The sequence below is a fragment of the Strix aluco genome, chromosome 5 (assembly GCF_031877795.1).
Source record: "Strix aluco isolate bStrAlu1 chromosome 5, bStrAlu1.hap1, whole genome shotgun sequence".
NCBI lineage: Eukaryota > Metazoa > Chordata > Aves > Strigiformes > Strigidae > Strix > Strix aluco.
In genome coordinates this window covers 81,529,101-81,548,600 of record NC_133935.1, presented here as the reverse complement: position 1 = coordinate 81,548,600, position 19,500 = coordinate 81,529,101, and the positions used below count along the sequence as shown (strand labels likewise).

The 19,500-nt window shown below is 49.1% G+C and overlaps 1 protein-coding gene across 5 annotated transcripts in view; it reads right to left on the bottom strand.

The window, feature by feature from the left end:
* FRMD4A (FERM domain containing 4A) overlaps nucleotides 1-19,500 on the bottom strand; it is a 287,750-nt gene that overhangs the window by 3,703 nt on the left and 264,547 nt on the right. For 4 of the 5 annotated variants that reach the window (XM_074827964.1, XM_074827963.1, XM_074827961.1 and 1 more), the window contains exons 15-22: nucleotides 18,698-18,831; nucleotides 15,213-15,335; nucleotides 11,818-12,046; nucleotides 10,530-10,586; nucleotides 9,811-10,048; nucleotides 9,214-9,378; nucleotides 6,568-7,427; nucleotides 3,916-4,012 (exon numbers count right to left, since the gene is read on the bottom strand). In XM_074827964.1, the coding sequence (XP_074684065.1) occupies nucleotides 3,916-4,012; nucleotides 6,568-7,427; nucleotides 9,214-9,378; nucleotides 9,811-10,048; nucleotides 10,530-10,586; nucleotides 11,818-12,046; nucleotides 15,213-15,335; nucleotides 18,698-18,831 (1,903 nt within the window). Of the gene's footprint in view, nucleotides 1-2,005; nucleotides 2,078-3,915; nucleotides 4,013-6,567; nucleotides 7,428-9,213; nucleotides 9,379-9,810; nucleotides 10,049-10,529; nucleotides 10,587-11,817; nucleotides 12,047-15,212; nucleotides 15,336-18,697; nucleotides 18,832-19,500 lie in introns of all 5 variants that reach the window. The other variant, XM_074827962.1, reaches the window with a different exon arrangement.

The following is a 19,500-nucleotide window of genomic DNA, read 5'->3' as shown; positions in this document are numbered from 1 at the left end:
TTGTTAGGACAGGGGCTCCTGCAAAGTTTAACCACGGGCATAAAACATCGTATTACAGGTGGGAAGAAACACAGGATATTCACAGACCCCGCTGCATTCTGCAGGTGCCCCTGGAGCTGATGCTTGGGGTGGGCTCAGCATGCAGGACCCTGCTTTGACCCGGTTTGCTCTTGCCTGGCAGCCTTGTTCACCCAGCAACCTGCCTGCTGCGAGGCAGCAGGAGAAAGCCAAGCTGCGGCAGCCTCTCCGTGGCCAGCGTGCCCTGAGTTGTGGATGCCGGGACGGCAGCAGGCCGAGCTGCTGTGCTTTCAGCTGCTGCCAGTGGGATGCACTGCAGGAAAGCAGAGTGGCTGCTGGAGGGCGAGAGCTTGTGGCCGGGCGGTGTCTGTCCCACCACACGTGGTACCACACCTGCCTCTGCTTCCTCTGCGTGTGGCCTCTTCCCTCCCCGCGCACAGCCGCAGCGCTCTGCCTTGCCCAAGGGGCTCTGTCTTGCTTTCCTGCCCAGCAGGAAGCTGGGGTAAAGAGATTTTTCAGTAGGATGCTCTCCAGGGAGCAAGTCCTGAGAGCAGCCCTCTTGGCCATAGACTGTATTACCCGGGGGGACATGGAAGTAGGAGGGTGGTGGTGCTTTTCCTGTAGCACTTTTGCTCTGGGCAGAGGCTTGTGCATCACCTGGCAATCCCAGAGTTATGGGGCTTTCCAGGGATGAGCTAGGAAGCAACTTGAGAGGGTAAAAGGTCCAATGCAGAAAGGACCATGCTTTGTTGTAGGTAGCCTAGTCCTCGTCTTGGGGCTCCCCTCTTGACAACCTACTGCTTCTTTTGCTGCAGTACAGTTAACCTGTACTGAGCAGATGAGACAGTTTATGAGAATTTTCTTCGCTATTTATCTTAGAGCTCTGATCAGGGTCAGCTCCTGGCTTAGAATGCAGAGTTCCTTGCTAGGGGACAACACAAAGTCAAAATCTTGATATTTTGAAAAGTGACTGCTATATCTGCATAGTGATGTTCAGAATTGATGTCTCTCCCTCACACTTTGATTTGAACCAACTTCCAAACTAGAGATTGTTTTCAAGCCTAAAGTGGGAGATGCATTTTTTTTCTGTTTACTGAGGGATTCTCACTCCTTCCTTGGCTCCCTCCCCACCCTGCAGGACTGATCTCACATCTGATGCAGTCTGGCAGTTCCTGCTTCCTCTGCTCTGTTTTCCACCTGGTTTCCCTGGGACCGGTGTCTGGGAGGAACCTGGGCAAGGGCATCACTGTCTGCATGTTAAAGAGCCTTTTGTTTCCCAGCTCTGTGCTGGAGTACTGAGGTTTATGGGATATCTCTAGAAAGCTGGGCTTGAAATACTTGACAGCTGTGAATGGTTGTAGATTCAAATGAGAGCATCAGACAGTGATGGCAGTTTAATTAAAACAGAAATACTCTGAGGGATTTTTTTTTTTTGTTCCCTCCACCCTTCCTCCTCTGTCTTCCCACAGGAACGGGGCCAGGTTTGCTCCTCGTTCCATGAAGCCTCGCTGCTGCTAACAGCCTCTGCTTCACAGATCTGCTCTGTGGTAGGGAAGGAGGAAGGGGTGCTCCGTGCCGTGGCTGGAGCACTGCTGGGACCTCACTCCAGGTCCGCCGAGGCCCCCGGTTACCCCAGCTCGTCTCCCCACCACGCTGCTCCCGCTCCCCCCGCAGCACTTTGCCCACGCTGCTTTGAAACGTCCCCAGCCACAAATCCGTCACTACCGCCTGCTCTCTGTGCCCGTTCAACCTCTGCACAAACGCAGGGGAAAGTGCCACAGCCGCAAACTTGCTGAAAAGGCACAGAGGGGGCTTCGAGATGCTTTCAAGTTGTGCTTCCGAGAGCTGAAGGAAGCCTTGTTGCCAAAAAACCAGGCACACAATTAAAAGGGCTGCTCCTCTGGGACAGCGGGATGCCGGTTATTTGCACTGCGTTCACGGACTATATGGCAGAAGGATGAAAGAACAAAACGTTCCCTTACTATACCTCTATTCATCAGTACTTTGGTGGGTTGGAGACTGAGACTCATCCATAGTGGGTGAGTTGTCTGTTGCTTCTCTGAACAAAGGAGAGCAAAAAAGGAGGAAAGAGGAGAGAGGAAATGTTAAAGAAAAGAAGTGACACAGACATTGTTATGAGCTTATTAATTCAGTGGGGAAACAAGTTGATGAATCATCTTTAGAAAAAGTTAGTGACACAAAAACATGTTGGGAAGAACTGTCAATCTATTGAGTCGTGCTGGGAGGGCACAGCCTGCTCCTGCAGTGGGGGAGTTTTGTTGTGCATCCAATGGCACTTTATCTGCTCCTACTGTATTTATACGTACGCCTTGGGTGTTATGCTCAGGCATGAAATAAGTGCTGATTTGTCTCAGCTTCTTTTTGCACTGGTTGTTGGTGCAGGGCCGAAGCTGTAAATCTAGGTAACTTCACCTTTACCAGCTGAGAATTGGGCTTGATGCATTTTTGCTGTGAGAGACAGGATGCAGGAGTTTTCTTGAATGGAAAAATGAGAAAAGTTGGAATTTTCCAAACAGATTTCTCAACTGGCTGCTCACCAGTTTTACTTCTGATCATCATGGAGAGATATTCAGAGGAATTAGGAGTGGAACGGAGACTGAGACTAAGATTTGAGTCTAGACTCAAACCCTTACAGTGGAAATTTCCGTGTGCAGTAAAGATAGCTGCCACTTTGCCTATCTTGTGATCCCTTGACTTTTTGTGAAAGGGGACCAGGAAAATTCTGTTCTAAAGCTGGAAGCACACGCAAAGACCATGTGAGGCCCAACATTAAATATGTGAATTTAAAATCCAAGGTAGGCCTAAGGGGGTTGTGGTGATGGTTCTTCCCCATGTACATTTTAGAGTGCAGTCACGAGCAGTGCTGGAATAAAACCAGAGGTCAAACTTGGTCATAGGTGATGAGGAGAAATGAAAGAGCATGAGATTTTCCAGTGGCTGCACAGTGTATGTGCATTTTTGCAAAGTTACCAGTCCCAATTCACAACTCAGGGGATCATATCTGTTTTCCTGCTCTAAGGCCAACAGTATGTTGAGGACTGTAGTCTGAAACTTTCTAGCTGATCTCACCAAACTCAATTTAGATGCAAAAATCTGGGATGTGCTGAGTTAGACATGATCTGGAAGTGATCTTTATTTCATGTGGCAGGACAGAATTACAGGAGATTGCTAGAGAATACCCATAGGAACTTGCAAAAGGCTTTTTGTTCACTCCTGGAACTGCCTGCCTCACAAAGAGGTGCAAAAGAACCCTATTACTATATTTACAGGAGTAATGGCTACCTGCATGTAATGACTCACTCATACTTTGGTGAAGCGTGTTAAGTTAGTGAAAAAAGATGCACTTAATAGTCATTAAGACATATTGCTAGGGAAAACCTCGCAGAAAAATGTGGTTGCTGTGCACACAAATTACGGTAGGCACCTAACCTTGCCTTTACAACAAAGACCTCCATGGTCTGGACAGCCAGCGTGATGGTTGCTGAAAAAAAGATCAGCTGTTTTGATGTATGGAAAATTGGAAGAAGGAGACTGTCCAGGCAGGAAGAACCTGCAAGGCACTGCCTGGAGCTGTGCTGCTGGGTGCGGACGGCACGGCCCTGTCTCAGAATCACAGAATCACCTAGGTTGGAAAGGACCTTGAAGATCATCTAGTCCAACCGTTAACCTAGCACTGACAGTTCCCAAGTCTCGGTCAGCTCCACCGTGACGAGAGCATGGGTGGGAGGCTGGAAACACTCTGTGCGGGTGTAGGCGACGGAGCACCTGGAAAATGTTCCCCATGCCTGTGCTCTGCCTTTGTTTGTGTGCGGGGAGGTTTTTTCTCACCGGCACTGAGCGAGGTGAATTCTCTAACCCGATCCCACAGACACTCACCCAGTCTGCCATGCGAGAATGTGGTGGGGGCTGCCCGGTGGTGTGGCTGCTAGTTCACTTGATGGTGTTGAGCTCCTCTGGCTGTGAGGTAAGGCAGCTGAAAAACAACCAAAGGGTGGACAAAAATAACTGGTGAGGTGAGGACGCACGGGTCAGGGTGGTTCAGAAGCATCAGCTGGTCAGACCAGCAGAAACATATCCGGCTGTGAGTAAACACAGCCTGGGAGTTGGACCTCCTCCTCTTCCTGGATGGATGTGCTGGAACGTGGCACAGGAGCAGCCAACCTACTGCTGACGCTGCTGCGTGTCACGGGCGGGATCCATCCTCGGCTCTGCAGGAATGCTTTGTTTCAGCCCGGTCTCCAGCTGAATACAACCACCCTGGCTCTCCTGAGCCTGCCCAGGAAACACAGCACCTCTCCCATCATGAAAGCCGATCGGTTTTGGTGCTGCTTGGAGAGGCAGGGCCTAGCTGCACATCTCCATGGGAGCTGAGCTGGAGGAGCCCAGCCTGTCAGGCTCAGCCTCCTGCTTCCAGGGGCAGTGGGAGAGGCTCTGTGTCCCTGGGAGCCAGGGCTGGCACTGGCGAGAAGCTGGACAAGTACCCTGCTTCATGTGCAAAGGAGGAAGAAAGCTCTGAAGATTTCAAAGGCTACAACTACCTTTCTCTGTGCATCTGTAATAAACTGAAGCTGGGCTTTGCTGACCCTACTACTATGGGACATGGGGAAGGTTTATCTTGCTTCAATGAAGGTAGAAGCAAGCTGAACTAAAAATGTACCACTGGCAGTGGTTCTCACAGGAGTCTCCCCAGTGAGAGTCTAGCTAAGAAATCCACCTAGGAGATCAGTCCTTTCTTCCTGCTCAAGTCCAGACAGCGTTGACCCTTCAAATTTAGTACACGCCTAGAAGTATGATCCTCTTTGAAGGACAGTGTGAAGTCCAACGGACCTATCAGCTGGGGCTAATCAGCTAAAATGATGGATATTTCTACCTGACATCCCCTTCTGTGCTGCTAAATTCTTTAGCTGCTGCCAAAATGACACCTGAAGAGAAAAACAAATTTTAATCTACTCCTTGGAGTCGACAGCCCCCGAGGTCAGTATTTTCCCACAGCTGTAATTGGGAGCTGACTCTGAACGCAAAACCAATCTGTGCTGCCAAGTGGTCACGACAAGCTGTGATTACTGAGCACACTTGCCACTGTGCTGCCCAGATATCATATTTAGATTTAAAGACCCAGCTGGGTGGGGGAACGGACCGATTGACAGCAGTTTTTATGTGCTCTCCCCCCAATCCCACCATTTTCCTTTCTAAATTACCTAACTGAACTAGTACAGTTTCTAAAACTAAGCAAGGCAAACCTTTCCAGTGTTCAAGCATTTTCTGTTGCTGGGTGGAACAGAAATGCCCATTAATCAAAGGGGGGAAGACAGATTTGCATATGGAGACACAGGACGGTTCCAGCAGCTACTTGACTGTGTCTTGGTCCACATCTGGGCCTCCTACGAGCGTTGGCATTGCACATAAATCAGCCTTTTCTTGGGTAGCTGATGGTGGCCCACAAGGAGCCTGGTGTCAAACCGCCTCTCTGACTCCCCGCTAGAGTCAGCAGCGAGTACAGAGCCCCACTGATGTCTGCGTGGTGGGCACCATGGACTGGGCACCATGCTGGGATGGCAGGAGGCCAACAGGCAGCACGGGTGGACGATGCACCAGGCTGCTCTGGGAGGACGCGAGGGCCTGCGGCGAGCCAGGCTGGAGTAATGGTGTCTCCCATGCCAAGGCTGAGGCATGTGGGAGGCTGGGGATGGGCACGGTGCAAACTCTGATTAACCACCAATCCCGTCCACGTGGGGCTGGATTCAGATTTTTAGCAAGTCCTTGATCTATCCAAACTGGCTTGTCCAGCAGTGACTGATGGCCAGTAAATGTTTAACCTTGGACTGCCTCATAAGACACAGTGGCCTCAGTTTAATGAATTTGACTGTTTTCTTACCATTTAATATTAACAGCACAGAGGAGCGCAAAGCTCTGTACATGACAGAGAGGCATAATATTGCTCAAACTTAAGTGCTCTGAATTTCAGGATATTATCAGCAGAGCTACTGGAGGTGCATGGGAAAACCAAGTCTCAGCAGTGCACAAAGATGTCATCGCTCAAACATTCTTGGGGGGGGTGGGGGCTGGAGGGGCTGGGATGCTCCACACTTAACCTTTCTCATGCTTTTGGTGTTTCACTGACACGCATTCTCCTAGTCTGTGCTTGCTTCATCGCTCCCCTCGCTGTGATTACTAAGAGTGACACCCCCCTGCCATGGTTTCTCCACGTTCAGCCCCTAGTGCCACTACCCAAAACACAACTGCAGTCTGAGGAAAGACCTGGCAACAACAGGGCTTCGGTCCCTCCCTGTCTTTTGAGCCCATCATTGCGAAGTGAAAATTTCCATTGAAAAAATTCTCACCGCATGAGTGTCTCGGACGAGGCTTGCCCTGCAGTGTCACACCTCCAGGCTCGGTGAGCAGTATGGGAAGGCCAGATAACGTGCTACGGTCTGGCACTGCTCTCCAGCCGGGTGTAACGCCTGGCATAAATCTGAGCTGCGTGAAGCCCCCGTCCCTCCCGCCCCTTTGCCCAGGCCCAGCTCTCACCTGATGTTGCTTTACACATCTGAGGCATTCTCGTGACCCGGCTGTGCGCCACAAAGGTGCTTTGCGAAGATGTGCTGTACTGGGAGCTGCTGTCCGAGGAAGTGGAGCTCGTGTGCGAGAGGCGGCTGTGCTCCTTGTGGGAGGCCGTGGACCGCTGGTACCAGAGCCGCAGCTCATCCGACACGGCAGTCCTACCCGAGCCTTTCTCGTGGCCTTCCCTGCCCAGAGATGGAGTCCTTATGATTTGGGAGCGGGAGGGGGTGAGCCTGACGGAGTCCACTTCATCCCCATGCCAGTTCTCCTTAAACATCCCCCCTGCTGTGTAGGAGTTGGAGGTTTTGAATTGTGCTTTCACGCTGTAGTGTCCCTCCTGGTCGTTCTCCAGGCTCCGCACCACCACGGGTGTGGAGCTGCCCTCGATGTACAGGGGATACTCTTTGATCCTGTACTGGGAGGAGGGCTGGCTCTGGCTGTGCAGGTAGACGCGGTGGTGTCCCGTCCCGTTCCTCGCAGCCAGGTTGGGCATACTCCCTGAATTGGAAGAGACCAGGTTGCCTGCCGATTTGTGCCTTTGCCTCTGCCGCTCTCTGGCTTTCGATGGGGAGTCCTCTGCCAGGGTGGAGTAGTTGGGGTTCATCTGAGCGGGGTAGTAGTGTTCAGAGCTAGAATGGCTGGTGCACGAAGAGCAGTCGTCCATGGGGTCAGAGCCGTTACTGCTACGAGTCCTTGGGGTGTAGAAATCAGGGCTCCCTGTCTCATTTTCTGAGCCGAGGAGTTTGCCTTGCGACTCCAAACTGGAGCTCCGGTGTCTAAAGTGCTGAGCTAAGCTGTGCAGTCTGGTTGGGCTGATGTCTACTGACCTGCAGTACCAGGAAAAAAATTCAGGCTGGTAAATCAACAGGATGAAGCACTCCCCATCCCCTTCTGGACACAAGGCCAGCTTCACAGGCAAAGGAATCTGAGGGCACTGAAAACCTGGACCCCTCCAGCACTGCGAGGGGCTGCTGGCTGCAAAGCAACCTGCTTCCCTGCTGCAGGCTTTGGGGCGATTAGGTCCCATTCCTGTTCCTCTCCAGTCTCCTTGGTGGCGGTGCTCAGGCTGTAGCACCACGTGGGACATAAACCCTTGCCCAGCCCAATTCTGCCAGGATTGTCACCCCAGGAAAGATCCAGTCTGAAGGGCAAAACCTGGGGACCTCAAGCCCCGGCTTTGCATGTGCAGCCCCATGGCAGAGCTGTTTGGATCAGCATCGTCCCTGTACTACCAGGTTCACCTCTCTCCAGCTCTGTAAATCCCAAGACCTTAGCCTCAAAGGTGGTGGGATTCCCTTCAAGTGGCCCATAAATGCCCTGCACAGGTCCAGACAGACAGACAGACTGCCCATACTTAGCCCAGAATGCAGCGATTTCTCCGCTGGCCATTGAAAAGATCACCCTCTGTCAAGCAGCTAGGTTTTACTGGGGCCCAGTCGTGGGTAGCATGTGTAGGACTGTCAGCGGGTGACAGGCAACCACCCTGAATCGCAGTTTACAAGGCTCGATTCATGGCCGAGTCTGGGTGGTCTCTATTCACCCCGGCTGTTTGGAGAGCCGTCTGTTCAAGGAGCAGGAACACCCCGCGACGAGTCACACACCCGCATGACAGATGGCCAAGGCCAGGGCACGCAGTTCATGAATGAGCCACAGACTGAGCAATGGTTGTTTCAAACACCCAAATGGCCCTTACCCGGTCAAGGCCACTTCTCAAACACTGTGCCAGGCTCGTTTCTCACGCAGCTCAGCTCCAGTGTTAACAAACATTGCACTCCTGAAAGGTACTCGCAGCCAAAAACTTGTAACAAACTTAACCCAGGGCCTTAATGCCTTGTGTTGTCTCTGCTCGAGTCGGATGTGTTGGCATGACTCTTGATTTATGCCAAGCTAGATGATGGTAGCACGTCCCCTTAGGGCAGGATACCTAACAGCACACAGCTTTGGCTCAGCTCTGCGTCCCGCAGTGTCCATGGAGTTTGCCATAAGAGGAAAGTAGCAATGAAGCTGAATGGTCTGTAGAAATCCTGCTGCAAACTGGAGTCAAATTGGGCCACACACATCAAATCACCTCCATTACATGCTTCAGCTCTTTCCTCTGTCAACCCTGGACTTCACTGCCACCTGGATCCTCAGGTGGATTGCTTTATACAGGCTCTCTCTCCACATAAAATCACACACGTGCAAACATTTTATCTATGAGAGAGAATTAACGCTACCCATCATTTTGTATCAGACAGGAAACATGTTCTCTCCACCTGGATCCATGGAGGAATTTACTGCAGAATTTAGCAGTAGCACCACATCCCTTTTAAAAGTTGTATGGGGTTTTTCAGTGCCTATAAACAGTCCTGAGATGAAAGTTCCCAGTGGAAGAAAAGCTTGATTACTTTGAGGGAGCGATGGGGGGGCAGGATCATGTTTATATGAAGTGATTTCAGGATCTCAGTTCAGGAGAGATTCCCTACTGGCAACAGTACATGAGCCTCTTATGTGAACAGGACTTGTTTGTGCCCTTTCCTGAAATGGGAATTAATTCATATCCTGGGGGAAGGATAAAGCAAAGAGTATTTATTTCAAGGTGAGCAAGGTGAGACCGGAGCGGGGAAGACTTACCGCGTGGAGTGGACGTAGTGCGGACTGCGTACCCGTAGATCCGGCGTCGATGGCATGCTGGACTGGGAGTTCCAGTGGGGAAGGCTCCGGATGGGGCTGTTCTGCAGCGAGCTGCTCCCTCCTGCCTCGGCACAGCTCCCAGTGCTGGGGAACCGCTTGTGACTGCTGCGGAGCAAACACCCTGCTTCAGTTCCCGGGCAGGAATTTGGGGGAAGGGGCTCCCACACCTCTTTCCACATCTCAGGCAGGTGCCTGTGATCTTGTGGGGGTGAGCGGGAGCTGGGTCAGCTGCTGCTCTGAGTTGCATCCCAGAGCTTGTGCTTCTGCAGTAGCCAGAGGTCAAGGCGAAGCCCCATCAAAGCCCTCAGATGATCCACCATCATCCTTCCTTTCACAATGTTTTTTTAAAATATCATTGAGATACCAAGCACCAGTCATGTGAGTGCAGCCTACTTTTTATGACATGCCTATGGGCCAAAACACCCAAAAGCCTCCTTTTGGTAAGGGATGGCTTTGTAAATTTTGAAAGGGCTCACACCCATCCCTCCTGAAAGCAGAGGATGTCTATGTGATGGGGCTTCAAGATAGCTGGCTCACCTGGAATGACTGTGTGAGGAGCGTTTCTTGACCTTCTCATAGGGCTCATCCAAGGATGACTCGCTCCACATCTTGGGTTTGATGGGGGACTTGTCATAGTCGTTGCGGTGGTAATGCATTTGGCGGAGGCCTTCCAGTGACTGCGGAGGAGGAGGCCTGTTGTGCAAGGGTGGCCGGGGAGGGAGTCCTTTGTGTGGGGACTGCAGAGGGGATATTGTGCTGGTGACCTGAGAATCCTCTGTGAAGAGAAGAAGGGAGAGAGGTGATGGCCGTGTGGCACCTCCAATGGCAGCACAACCCTGGGGGACACCATCACACCTTCAGAGCCTCCTTCCTTACCCCGCTTCCCCTGGTTGCATTCAGGAGCAACCTGAAGACCTGACTTTTGGAAGTGCACCGGCTGATATTCCCATTCTGGGAGGGAATAGCCAAGCAAGTGTGTGATGCATTAAACCAATTGAAATCTTAAGAGAAAATAAGGGGGCATTCTGGGACTGTCTTCTGAAAGAATTCAGAGCAGTAACCACAGCAATACTCACTGCTCCAGGCCTGATGTCTGACTACAAGGTTGAGTCAGGCGAAACCAAGCGTTTTTGCTACTGGGATGTTTGAGTGGATTATTACACAGAACAGTTCCTCCATTTTGAGTGTCAATCAGAAGTTCACACATCCCTCCCTGTTTCCTTCCTGCCCTCTAGAACATACAGCAGCCAACATACCATCCTCGAGAACAAGGGCATCCGAGAGGGAGCTGTCTTCACTGGCAATGTTTCCTTCTGAAGGGAAGGAAATATAAAGATGGTCAGGTCGTCCAAAGAATTGCAGTGACTTAGTTCTGAACTGCACCATGATCTTTGCCCACTGAGTCTTAGCCTTAAGCAGTCACCCACATCTTCCTCCTCACACAGCCAAGAGGCAAGATTCCTATGAACAACTGACTCAGCCCACTCTCTGTCTCAGAGGGCAGAGCTGCAGGCCAGGTCTCTCACTAGCAGGCTGTCCTTCAAGGAGCTTCTAATTCTTTTCAGTTAATGGGGATTAAGACTGAGTCACAACAGAGAGATGAGATCCCCAGAGGATGCAAAATGGCATGGTGCCATTAGCAAGATTTACATCTCTGACCTTAAGGACTCTGGGTTTGATCTCCACTTAAAGTGGATCTTCACTTCTTAAAGTGATCATCCTGTTGCTAACTAAAGGCCCATACGAGGTACCAGTTTTGTGTAATTCAGGGAAACACTTTCTGAGCATCCTCTGGAGCAGCAGGAGAAGCTCTCATGTCCTTGGCATGCACATGTCTGAGCTGCCTCCCCCATCCCGTGTCCTCACGGCTGTCTGTTATCCCTGACTGCAGTGCAACTTTGTACCCAGGTCACAAATGCAGCAGCTCTAATCTCAGTTCCTGCTACAAAGGCACAGAGAAAAGCTCTGCAAGTCAAAGGGAAAGGGCAAAATCAGCAAGGGAGAAAGAACCACAGCAGAAAGTTAATGGATTTCATGAAAAACCAATCAACAACCCAGTAAACCATAAAGTGCTCTGAGAATTACATTGTAAAGAAAAAGAAAAAGAAAAGAAGCATTTTGAACACAGCAATGACACTGCTACCACTTTGATTTTGCAGATGCCTTTCAGCTAGAGAGCTCACCCCAATCTGCTAACATTAATTACATTTGTACAGCACCACTCCGGAGGATATGTTAACAGAGCAATTTTATAGGTGAACAAAGGAGTCACAGGCTGCTTTCCTGACACGCTTTATAATCTACAGCATGACACTGCTTCTTGTGCTGTGAACCGGCACATCCCTAATGCACAGCACGCAGCCCAGACACCCATCTGACAGCACACTGGTACAGGAGAGGACAGTCTGACTGCCAGCATGCGTGGAGTCCTCCAGACGGGAGAGGGAAGAGAAGGGAAGGGAAATCTGTGCCTCAGGGCAGTAATTTTGCTCCCTGCCCTCCACAGACCCTTCTGTGATGCCGTGGGTGCTAAGTCCCACTTACCATCTATGATCAGGGAGGCTCTCTGGGTTGGCTTCTTTCCGGATTTGATGCGGTACTCATTGATGGCATTTTCGATCTCCTGCAGTTTCTTCAGTGCGTTCAGGTAGGATGTCTTCCTCTGTTTCTTCAGCTTTTTGCTGACGTTCGGGTCACTCGCCAGGCGCCGGGCAGCCTCCGTGATCTGGGACTGAATGGCAAACTCCCTCTCCAGACGCTCCAGCTCTGCCTCCTGGGGAAAGGCAAGTGGATTCTGGCTACTACCAGACTCCTGGCCCAGCTATGGGGAAGCTCCCCCTGAACTTGGCCAGTGGCCTCCAACCAGGCTCTCCATCAGCAAAGCATCCACAATAGTGCTGCTCCTCTCATCTCAGGGCCTCCCTGAGCATCCTCATCTCACCTTCATCTGCTCACATGAGCACAGCTGTTGGAAGGGACGACCCATACAAGAAGGACACACCCTGCTGTGCCGTTTGGCTTTTCGTGCAGTTCAATATGGCCTAGTTCAACAGTGCTCTACTGCTGGTACATTCATCCTTTTACATCCATCTATGGGTAACTCCTGCCTCCCACTCACTCCTCCTCCCTGCTTCCTATCTCCATATTTGAGCCCCATTTGATATCAGTGCTACGTACTGATGCAAAGCTACAGCTTTAACCTTCTTGACAGGTTTGCTTGGCACCCGCCAAACTCTTTGGGGTAGAAAAGCCAAAGATGGGCTAATTTCTCCCTGGTGTATGACTGCCAAAATCCAGGGGAGAGTATGGGCTGAAGTAATTTTCAGGAATTTTCAGTTGGTGGTGCAACTGACTGCACCAGAAAATTGTGTCCTCGAGTTACAAGCCAGGAGGGTGATTTCAGAGCAAGCAGTGTGTAACAGCAAGCTTTCTGTATGCCAAAAAAGGACTAGTGCCTTCAACATTAGCCCTTGCAGGGGCTCTGCTGAGTTTTTCAATTCAACCAGGTGTACCTTGGAATCTACCTACTGATTTTTAGTCATCCTCCATAGTCAAGGTATTTAGGCCAATTTATGCCAACACAGAAGCTGATATAGAGCTTCCTGGTCTGCACTGGGCCCCCAAGCTGCGAGTTTCAAAGGTACCTGCTAATCTGCAACGGATCTGGCTACCTTCCCCAGCTCCATGGAGTTTTTGGTGTTAGTCTGCTAGAAAGGGGAACATAGTACATTGCAAATTAGGGAAAAAATTACAAGCTTTTTTACTTCTAGTGAATGGTGGGAGTTCAGATCACAAGCACTGACAGCCATATATTCACAGAGATCCCCATTACGCAAATTCAAATCCTTTCTCCTTGTTTAGCAGCAGCGTATGCTGCAAGAGCTGATGTTGTGGGAAATAATCATGCTGAAGTTGTTCTCTGAAGTTTTTATTCTGGGCTTCTAGCTCAACAAAAATCCCTTCACTGTCAGTGGTGTGTCAGCATTGCCTGAAAACTGTAATTATCATTTCCCTCACTTTACTGAAGACTGAACCCACCCCCCACCTTTTTAACAGATCCTTTTTTGCTTTGAAATGTTTATAAGCTCTATCAATGCCAAACTTATTAAAAGTGAATTTAACACCATGGAGTTTTAAGGCCTGGAACCCGATTTGCTGTCTTCTGGTAAAATCCTTCCCAGAGTCAGGACTTATGGACCAGGTAGAGGCAATTACCAAGAAATACAATAGGACCTTCCCTGCAAGTCTTGCTCTGACAAAGCTCTTACTAAAGGTACAGTGAGTTTGATGTGAGCTGTCATTTCAGACCTTCACAGATTCAGTTCTAAATCATTCAGCATATCTTAGAAAAAACATATTAATTTTCCTCATGGCCGCAATTGTCTATTTTCTTCCAGTGAGGCCCCTATAAATAAAGCCTCAGAAAATGAGGGCTATCATCTGCCTTCAGATGGAAGTGCCTTGCTTCAGGTCCTTGTCACAGTTGGTAATATCAGTCCTGAATTTACGTGACTGAGTATTTCACCTCTTGTTTTAAATTGAGTTTCTAGTGTTTGTACTTGCTGAAAAGTGCATGAAAATCATCACTGGACTCTTGAAATGTTCTCAAACTGGAAGCCAAATAAACACAGCTCAATATCATTCTTCGAGAACAGAAATTTATCATTTTCAACACAGTCTTAAAGTTTGACAGATGAAAAGGGAGGTAGAGAAAAGCTGAGTCAGCATGTTTGGATTGCTGATGCCAAAAGGCAGAGTGCCTGCAATGGGGAGAAGCTGCTTTACCTTTCATGCTCTCCTCACCTAACCCTGCCACTGGAGTAAGGAGATTCCTTACCCGCTGGCCCCAAAAGTTGCCTTGTAGCAGTAAGATCTGGGGAAGCTGGAGATCAGGTTATAACTGAGCAGCCAACAGACTGCAGGGGTTTTAGGAGTAATTCAGCTAAGCCATGCTTCCCTTTGAAAAGCTTAATTAAATGTGCTAGTTCATGAATATTTGACTTTAGTGGAATTCCTCTCCCAGGCTCCATTGAGAACCAAACTAAAGAGCTCCAGCTGTTTATTTTTTCAGCAGAAGGAAAATGCCAACGAAACGACAAACAGTTAATTCCCTGGCTGAACTGAGCCTTAAACCACACAGTCACACCAGCTTCAGTCTCTCCTCTTACAAAAATAAAAAGGAAACTCAAGACTGGAATATACACAAGTGTCTTGAGACAAATGCGTCTCTACAGACAATAGCTTTTCTGTGAATCCAGTCCCGCCTTACAGCTGCTGCAGGGCTGTTTTCACAGCCACGGTTCAGGGCACTGACCCAGCACATTGTGGGAGCAAGGGAAGAGAACAAACACTCCCTGGCAAACTTAGAAAAACATAATTCCAGCTCCCCATAGGTAGGGATGAAGGCTCTTTTGTTTAAGGACTGGGGAGCAAAATGCTTTCATCTTGCTATTGCAGGGCTAAGATGGATAATTGTGATGTTTTTCTCCCCAGTTAGGGGAGATCTGAATTCGAATTGCTACTGAAGCAGAAAGCAAGTGGCTGTTTGCAATAACAATACAGGGCAGCAGCAGGGCTCCGATGGCTCAAGGGGCTCCTGATGTGCTCCCTACTCACACAAGTCACTGCACTTGGTCACCAGAGCTCTTGGACTTTCATGGTCCAGTTGGTCGCCCAGGCCTATTTCTGTTACCTCTAGCAAAGCCAGGGCTGAACCTTGAGGGTTTCACCCTTACTTCAAGTCTGAACTAAGGCCACCAACCCTCTCACCGCTTCCCTGTTCTGATGGATATTAAAAAAAAAAAAAAGGCACTGTGACCAACTGCAATCATTTAAAGCAAAAATGACTGCAGGACTGATGGTTCCTATGTGATGCACGGTGGACATCTTAGAGACCTGAGGCAGGGACGCGGGGCTGGAAGGGAAGGGCACAGCCTCACCTCTCCCTTAGGCAGGATTTTCTGCTCATCCAGTTTAAAGGCAGTTCCTATTCTTCTCCTTACAATAGGTGGCTCCTCCCCAGGATCTAGGGGGTATTCTCGGGGCAGCTTTCCTGTGAGCTCCTGTAAGCAGAAAATATTGTTAGTGATCTGAGAAATCCTGCAGCAGAGGAAAGCACAACACCACTCTTGAACTGTGACCATAAAATGACAGGCGTTCATTAACAACATATCCAGTTCAAGTAGCTGATAAACATACAGGAGAGCACCCAACCCTGCAAACTCGTCCCAGAACCTGACACTGAGGGTGGGGAAATTTTCTTTAACCTCTGCATGAATACAGATTTTTGTGGCCTGGCCAGGGTAGGTCTGTAGGTGGTGCCCATCCCTAGGGCGTTGGGGCCTGAGGCCGAACAGACTGCAGCACACATGCTTTCATCTCTGCTGCAGGGTGAGCAGGAAAGAAGAGCTTCTCTCTGCTGAGGTATTTCCAAGAGGGGAGTGAGCAGATCCGAGAGCCCTCATGCAGGATGCAGGTCTGCTGAGTCAGAAAGCCCCACTGGCAACAGCAGTGCAGGTTACAACCCGCACAGAAAAACATTCCCACCTGATTCATGATGTGTCTGAGAGGAATGCAGTGAAAATGGTCACTAAAAGCAGTGCCTAGTACCTCATTACCTGTCTGATAACACTTCATGTATCAGAGCCCCTTCCAAACCCCAGTGATGTCACGGGCAGCTTTGGAGCAACATTAGATGATGCTTTGTCAGACTGATGGGGTTATTTGCAAAGATTTGCTCAAAATCTGAAGCAAACCCCACACAACTGGAGGAGTATCTGGAACACAGAAAGCAGTGAGCGCCACTACTGATGTTAACGCTGTGAGTTTTTTCCCCTGGACTACACAATACAGCCACACATATCTGAACTGAAGGCATTCAAATGCCTACAGAAAAAGGCAGGAGCCTCGCTAGGAGCACAGCCCGACTCCTTGTACTCAAAAGCCTCGCCATGAAGGACAAAAGGCTTTTGTGTTCCTTAGCATCAGCCTTGAGAGGATCCAGCTGGCAGAGTAACCTAAATCATCTGAATCCCAAAGAACAGCAGCTGACCTTAATGCGAGAGTGCAGCCCAGGCCCCTGCCTGCCCTGGCCTCTTCCCCGCTCCCTAATGGGGTTTTTCTTTCTACTCTTTTCAGATCACTAGGAAACAAGGACCTGGCCTTTTCAAACCGTTCCTTTAAGCAATTCCCTGTGTTGGCAGCACAGCTCAGTGCCGACATGCACAACCCCCTTCTGCGAGAGGCACTGTTGCAGCGTCTCAGAGTCCTGTCCTGCGTTGCCCCTCCAGCCCTGTGGGGTTATTTCAGCTTTTCTTCCAATGTGTTCCTTCTAGTGATACGTGGCTCTAAGCACTGCAGGAAGACAGATTCCTGTACCCTTTCCCGAGGGAAACAAGGATGTTTTTCTTTATAACCCCTAACTTAATATGAAGCAGGGCAGTGGGGAAAGAGTTAATATCTTCTGTAAAATGCCCAAGAATGGAGCAGAACAAAATTAATGTGGGCTACCATGCTGCCTCCATAAGTTGAAAAGTATTCACAGGCACGGTCCTGAAATGTAATCTAAATTACTAAGTAACTGGAGTAGTGATGGCCTGAAGTAACCTAATGCCACTGTTATGAACGGCTCTGGCCTTGCTTATTTGATTATGCCCCCACTTTTAACCCTTTTTTATCTCCTGGTTTGCCACCTGCTCCCTCTGTTTTGGCCATTCCCGTGCCAAAGCAGAAAGGACGAAGGGCAGCCTGAGAGGAAATACTTCCAACTACAGGCTGCTGATGGATGAGCTGTAGGGTGGCGAGATGGGGTCAGATTCCAAGTGTCCATCAACTGCCTCCTCGGATCACCTACAGAAAGCACAAACACTTTCTAACAGCTCTTAAGGTGTTGACAGATGGGCTCTGGCCAGACTTGCTGCAGCATATTAAGGAGATATTGCTCCTTACCACCAGCTCCATGCCCCAGCAGGAGCTATCGACTGCATCCCACTTGCTGGGGAAGTGCCTCAGGCTGCAGTGCAGACAGGGCTGGGGTTAAAGTGAAGGCACTGGGCTGTGAGCTCCTGCAACTGTGGCACAGGCACATCCTCCCCTGCATTCGGGGCTGCTGCAAGGCGTTAGGCATCGGCAGTGAGGCAGTGTTAGCTTAGGGTGGTAAATTCCTCCAGGGCAAGCAGAGCCCTCCAGACCTTGTCCATCAGCCCCGGAAGCATGTGCCTGCTTCCTGCAGATGATCTGAGCTCTGTACTCGATGGACTTACAAGACTGAATCTGGTCTCACGACCTTCATCAGCATAAATTGTTTGCTGAAGGCAACCAGGAATTCCCAGGTGGGAAAGGATTGCTTGTGTGGAGTAAAGGACGGGAAGTGGGGCAGCAGAGATTGCTGCTGAATTTCTTTGTTGAGAGGTATTTTCCACAACTTATTTCTTATTGATGTTAAAACTAATAGACTGATTGAAACAAAGTGCAGTGAGTGCTGAATCAGTGACCTATTTCCCCCATTTTTGTCAAAGGCAAGATACACATCAAATATTAAGCAACAACTGGAAGATCTTGGTGGCACTGTCTGCAGCCAGCCTTCCTGTTGTGTTACACATCATGATTTGATTACGGTGCGATTTTCAGGTAAACATAGGAGAATCGCTGAATGATCCAAGTGTATGCTGCTGCTAATCTCCATGCACATCTGCAGCAGGGTTGTGATTTCCCCAAACATTAAATTCATCTCTAAACTGGCCTCCTGTGTATTCCAAGAATGAACTGCCAAGTGAGTGGGAAGGTTATGAGATGAGTTCCTGAGCTGTTCTGCATGTCCTGGGATGACCACAATGGTTCTTCTTCACAAGGTCTGCCACCACAGTGCCAGTCCTCTCCAGCAGTGCCAGAGATCATTGGATGAAGGGAGTCTACATGGAGCAGATGAGACCTTGTCTGCTGTAAGAATGTGCTGGGAGAAGAAAAGCATGTAAGGTCAGGCTTGCTCTAAGAAGGAAGTATCAGCCTGGGGTTTTTTTTGCTAATGAAGTTAAAAGCATTTGAGAAGTGATTACCAGTATACAGTGGCCTTCCTGTGCCATTTACGTAGCTGCATATTCCCACCAAAGTCAGTAAGAAGCCTGGCTGAATCATCTTTAACACAATTTCAAACAGCAGACGTGGATGCTGAGCACCCTCCTAGCCCCAAGCCAAGTGGGTACCCAGCTGACATGGGGTCCCCTTCTCTGCGTGAGAAATGGCCTGTGACATTGCGACCTGGAGCTGAAACAGCTGGACCTTCCTGAGGCCTTTGTACAATGGGCTTTGTAAGAGGTGACTGTGGAAGGAATCTCTTCTCCTGACTCCACACCACCTCCACACAACGAGCATGCTACAACAATGCAAGCAACAAAGTGTTACAGGTTATAAAACGTCCATTGCCTACCGCTTCTCGGAGACACAGTTTCTTTAGCTCTTCCAAGCGTTGGCGCAGTGTCTCTTCCAATGCTTCTTGCCTGGATTTCAGTGCAGCCAGCATGTCTTTCTTGGCAGACTGAGAACTATCTGACTCTTGGGAACCTATCAATAAACAATGATTTCACTAGGCCAGCTGACAGCAGAATACACATGTGGAGCACTTGTAATTTTACCAAAGCCTGGATGCAGTCCTTCCAAAAAGAAATCAGACCATGACATGAAGCAGGTGTTACCCAGTCATGTTTGTTTATGGTAAATTCTTAATATTTAAGCTAACAGAGAGAGATTGGACAGTGGGACACACAAAGACATTTGTGATCATTATCCAGAAAAATAAAAGCAACAAAATTTTTCATGTAAAGATCCTAGGGAAAAAAAAAAAAAGTATGATTCCTATGAAAGTACCCAATGGCAAATAACAGTACAGTTTACAAAGCCCAGGAGATGCATTTTTTGGAAATTAAGCCTAGGAGAAACCATTTGACAATACAGACTACTTCTTAAGAACTGTAATTATACTAGTAGCAAACAATTAATTCAATACACTTACAGTGCCTGTTCTATGAAAAAATGTCATGGAACAAAATTACCTAGTAAGATTCCTGTAAAACACACCAAAACAACAATAACCCATAGATCCTTCTGGGATAGTAGCCATTTCTTGTGAAGACATAAGTCAAGACATTTAAACTGGATGTCCAAATGGCTTGACTTTTCAAGTGGCATTTACCCAGCAACTTCCACTGAAGTAAGTCCATGCATTGTCAGACT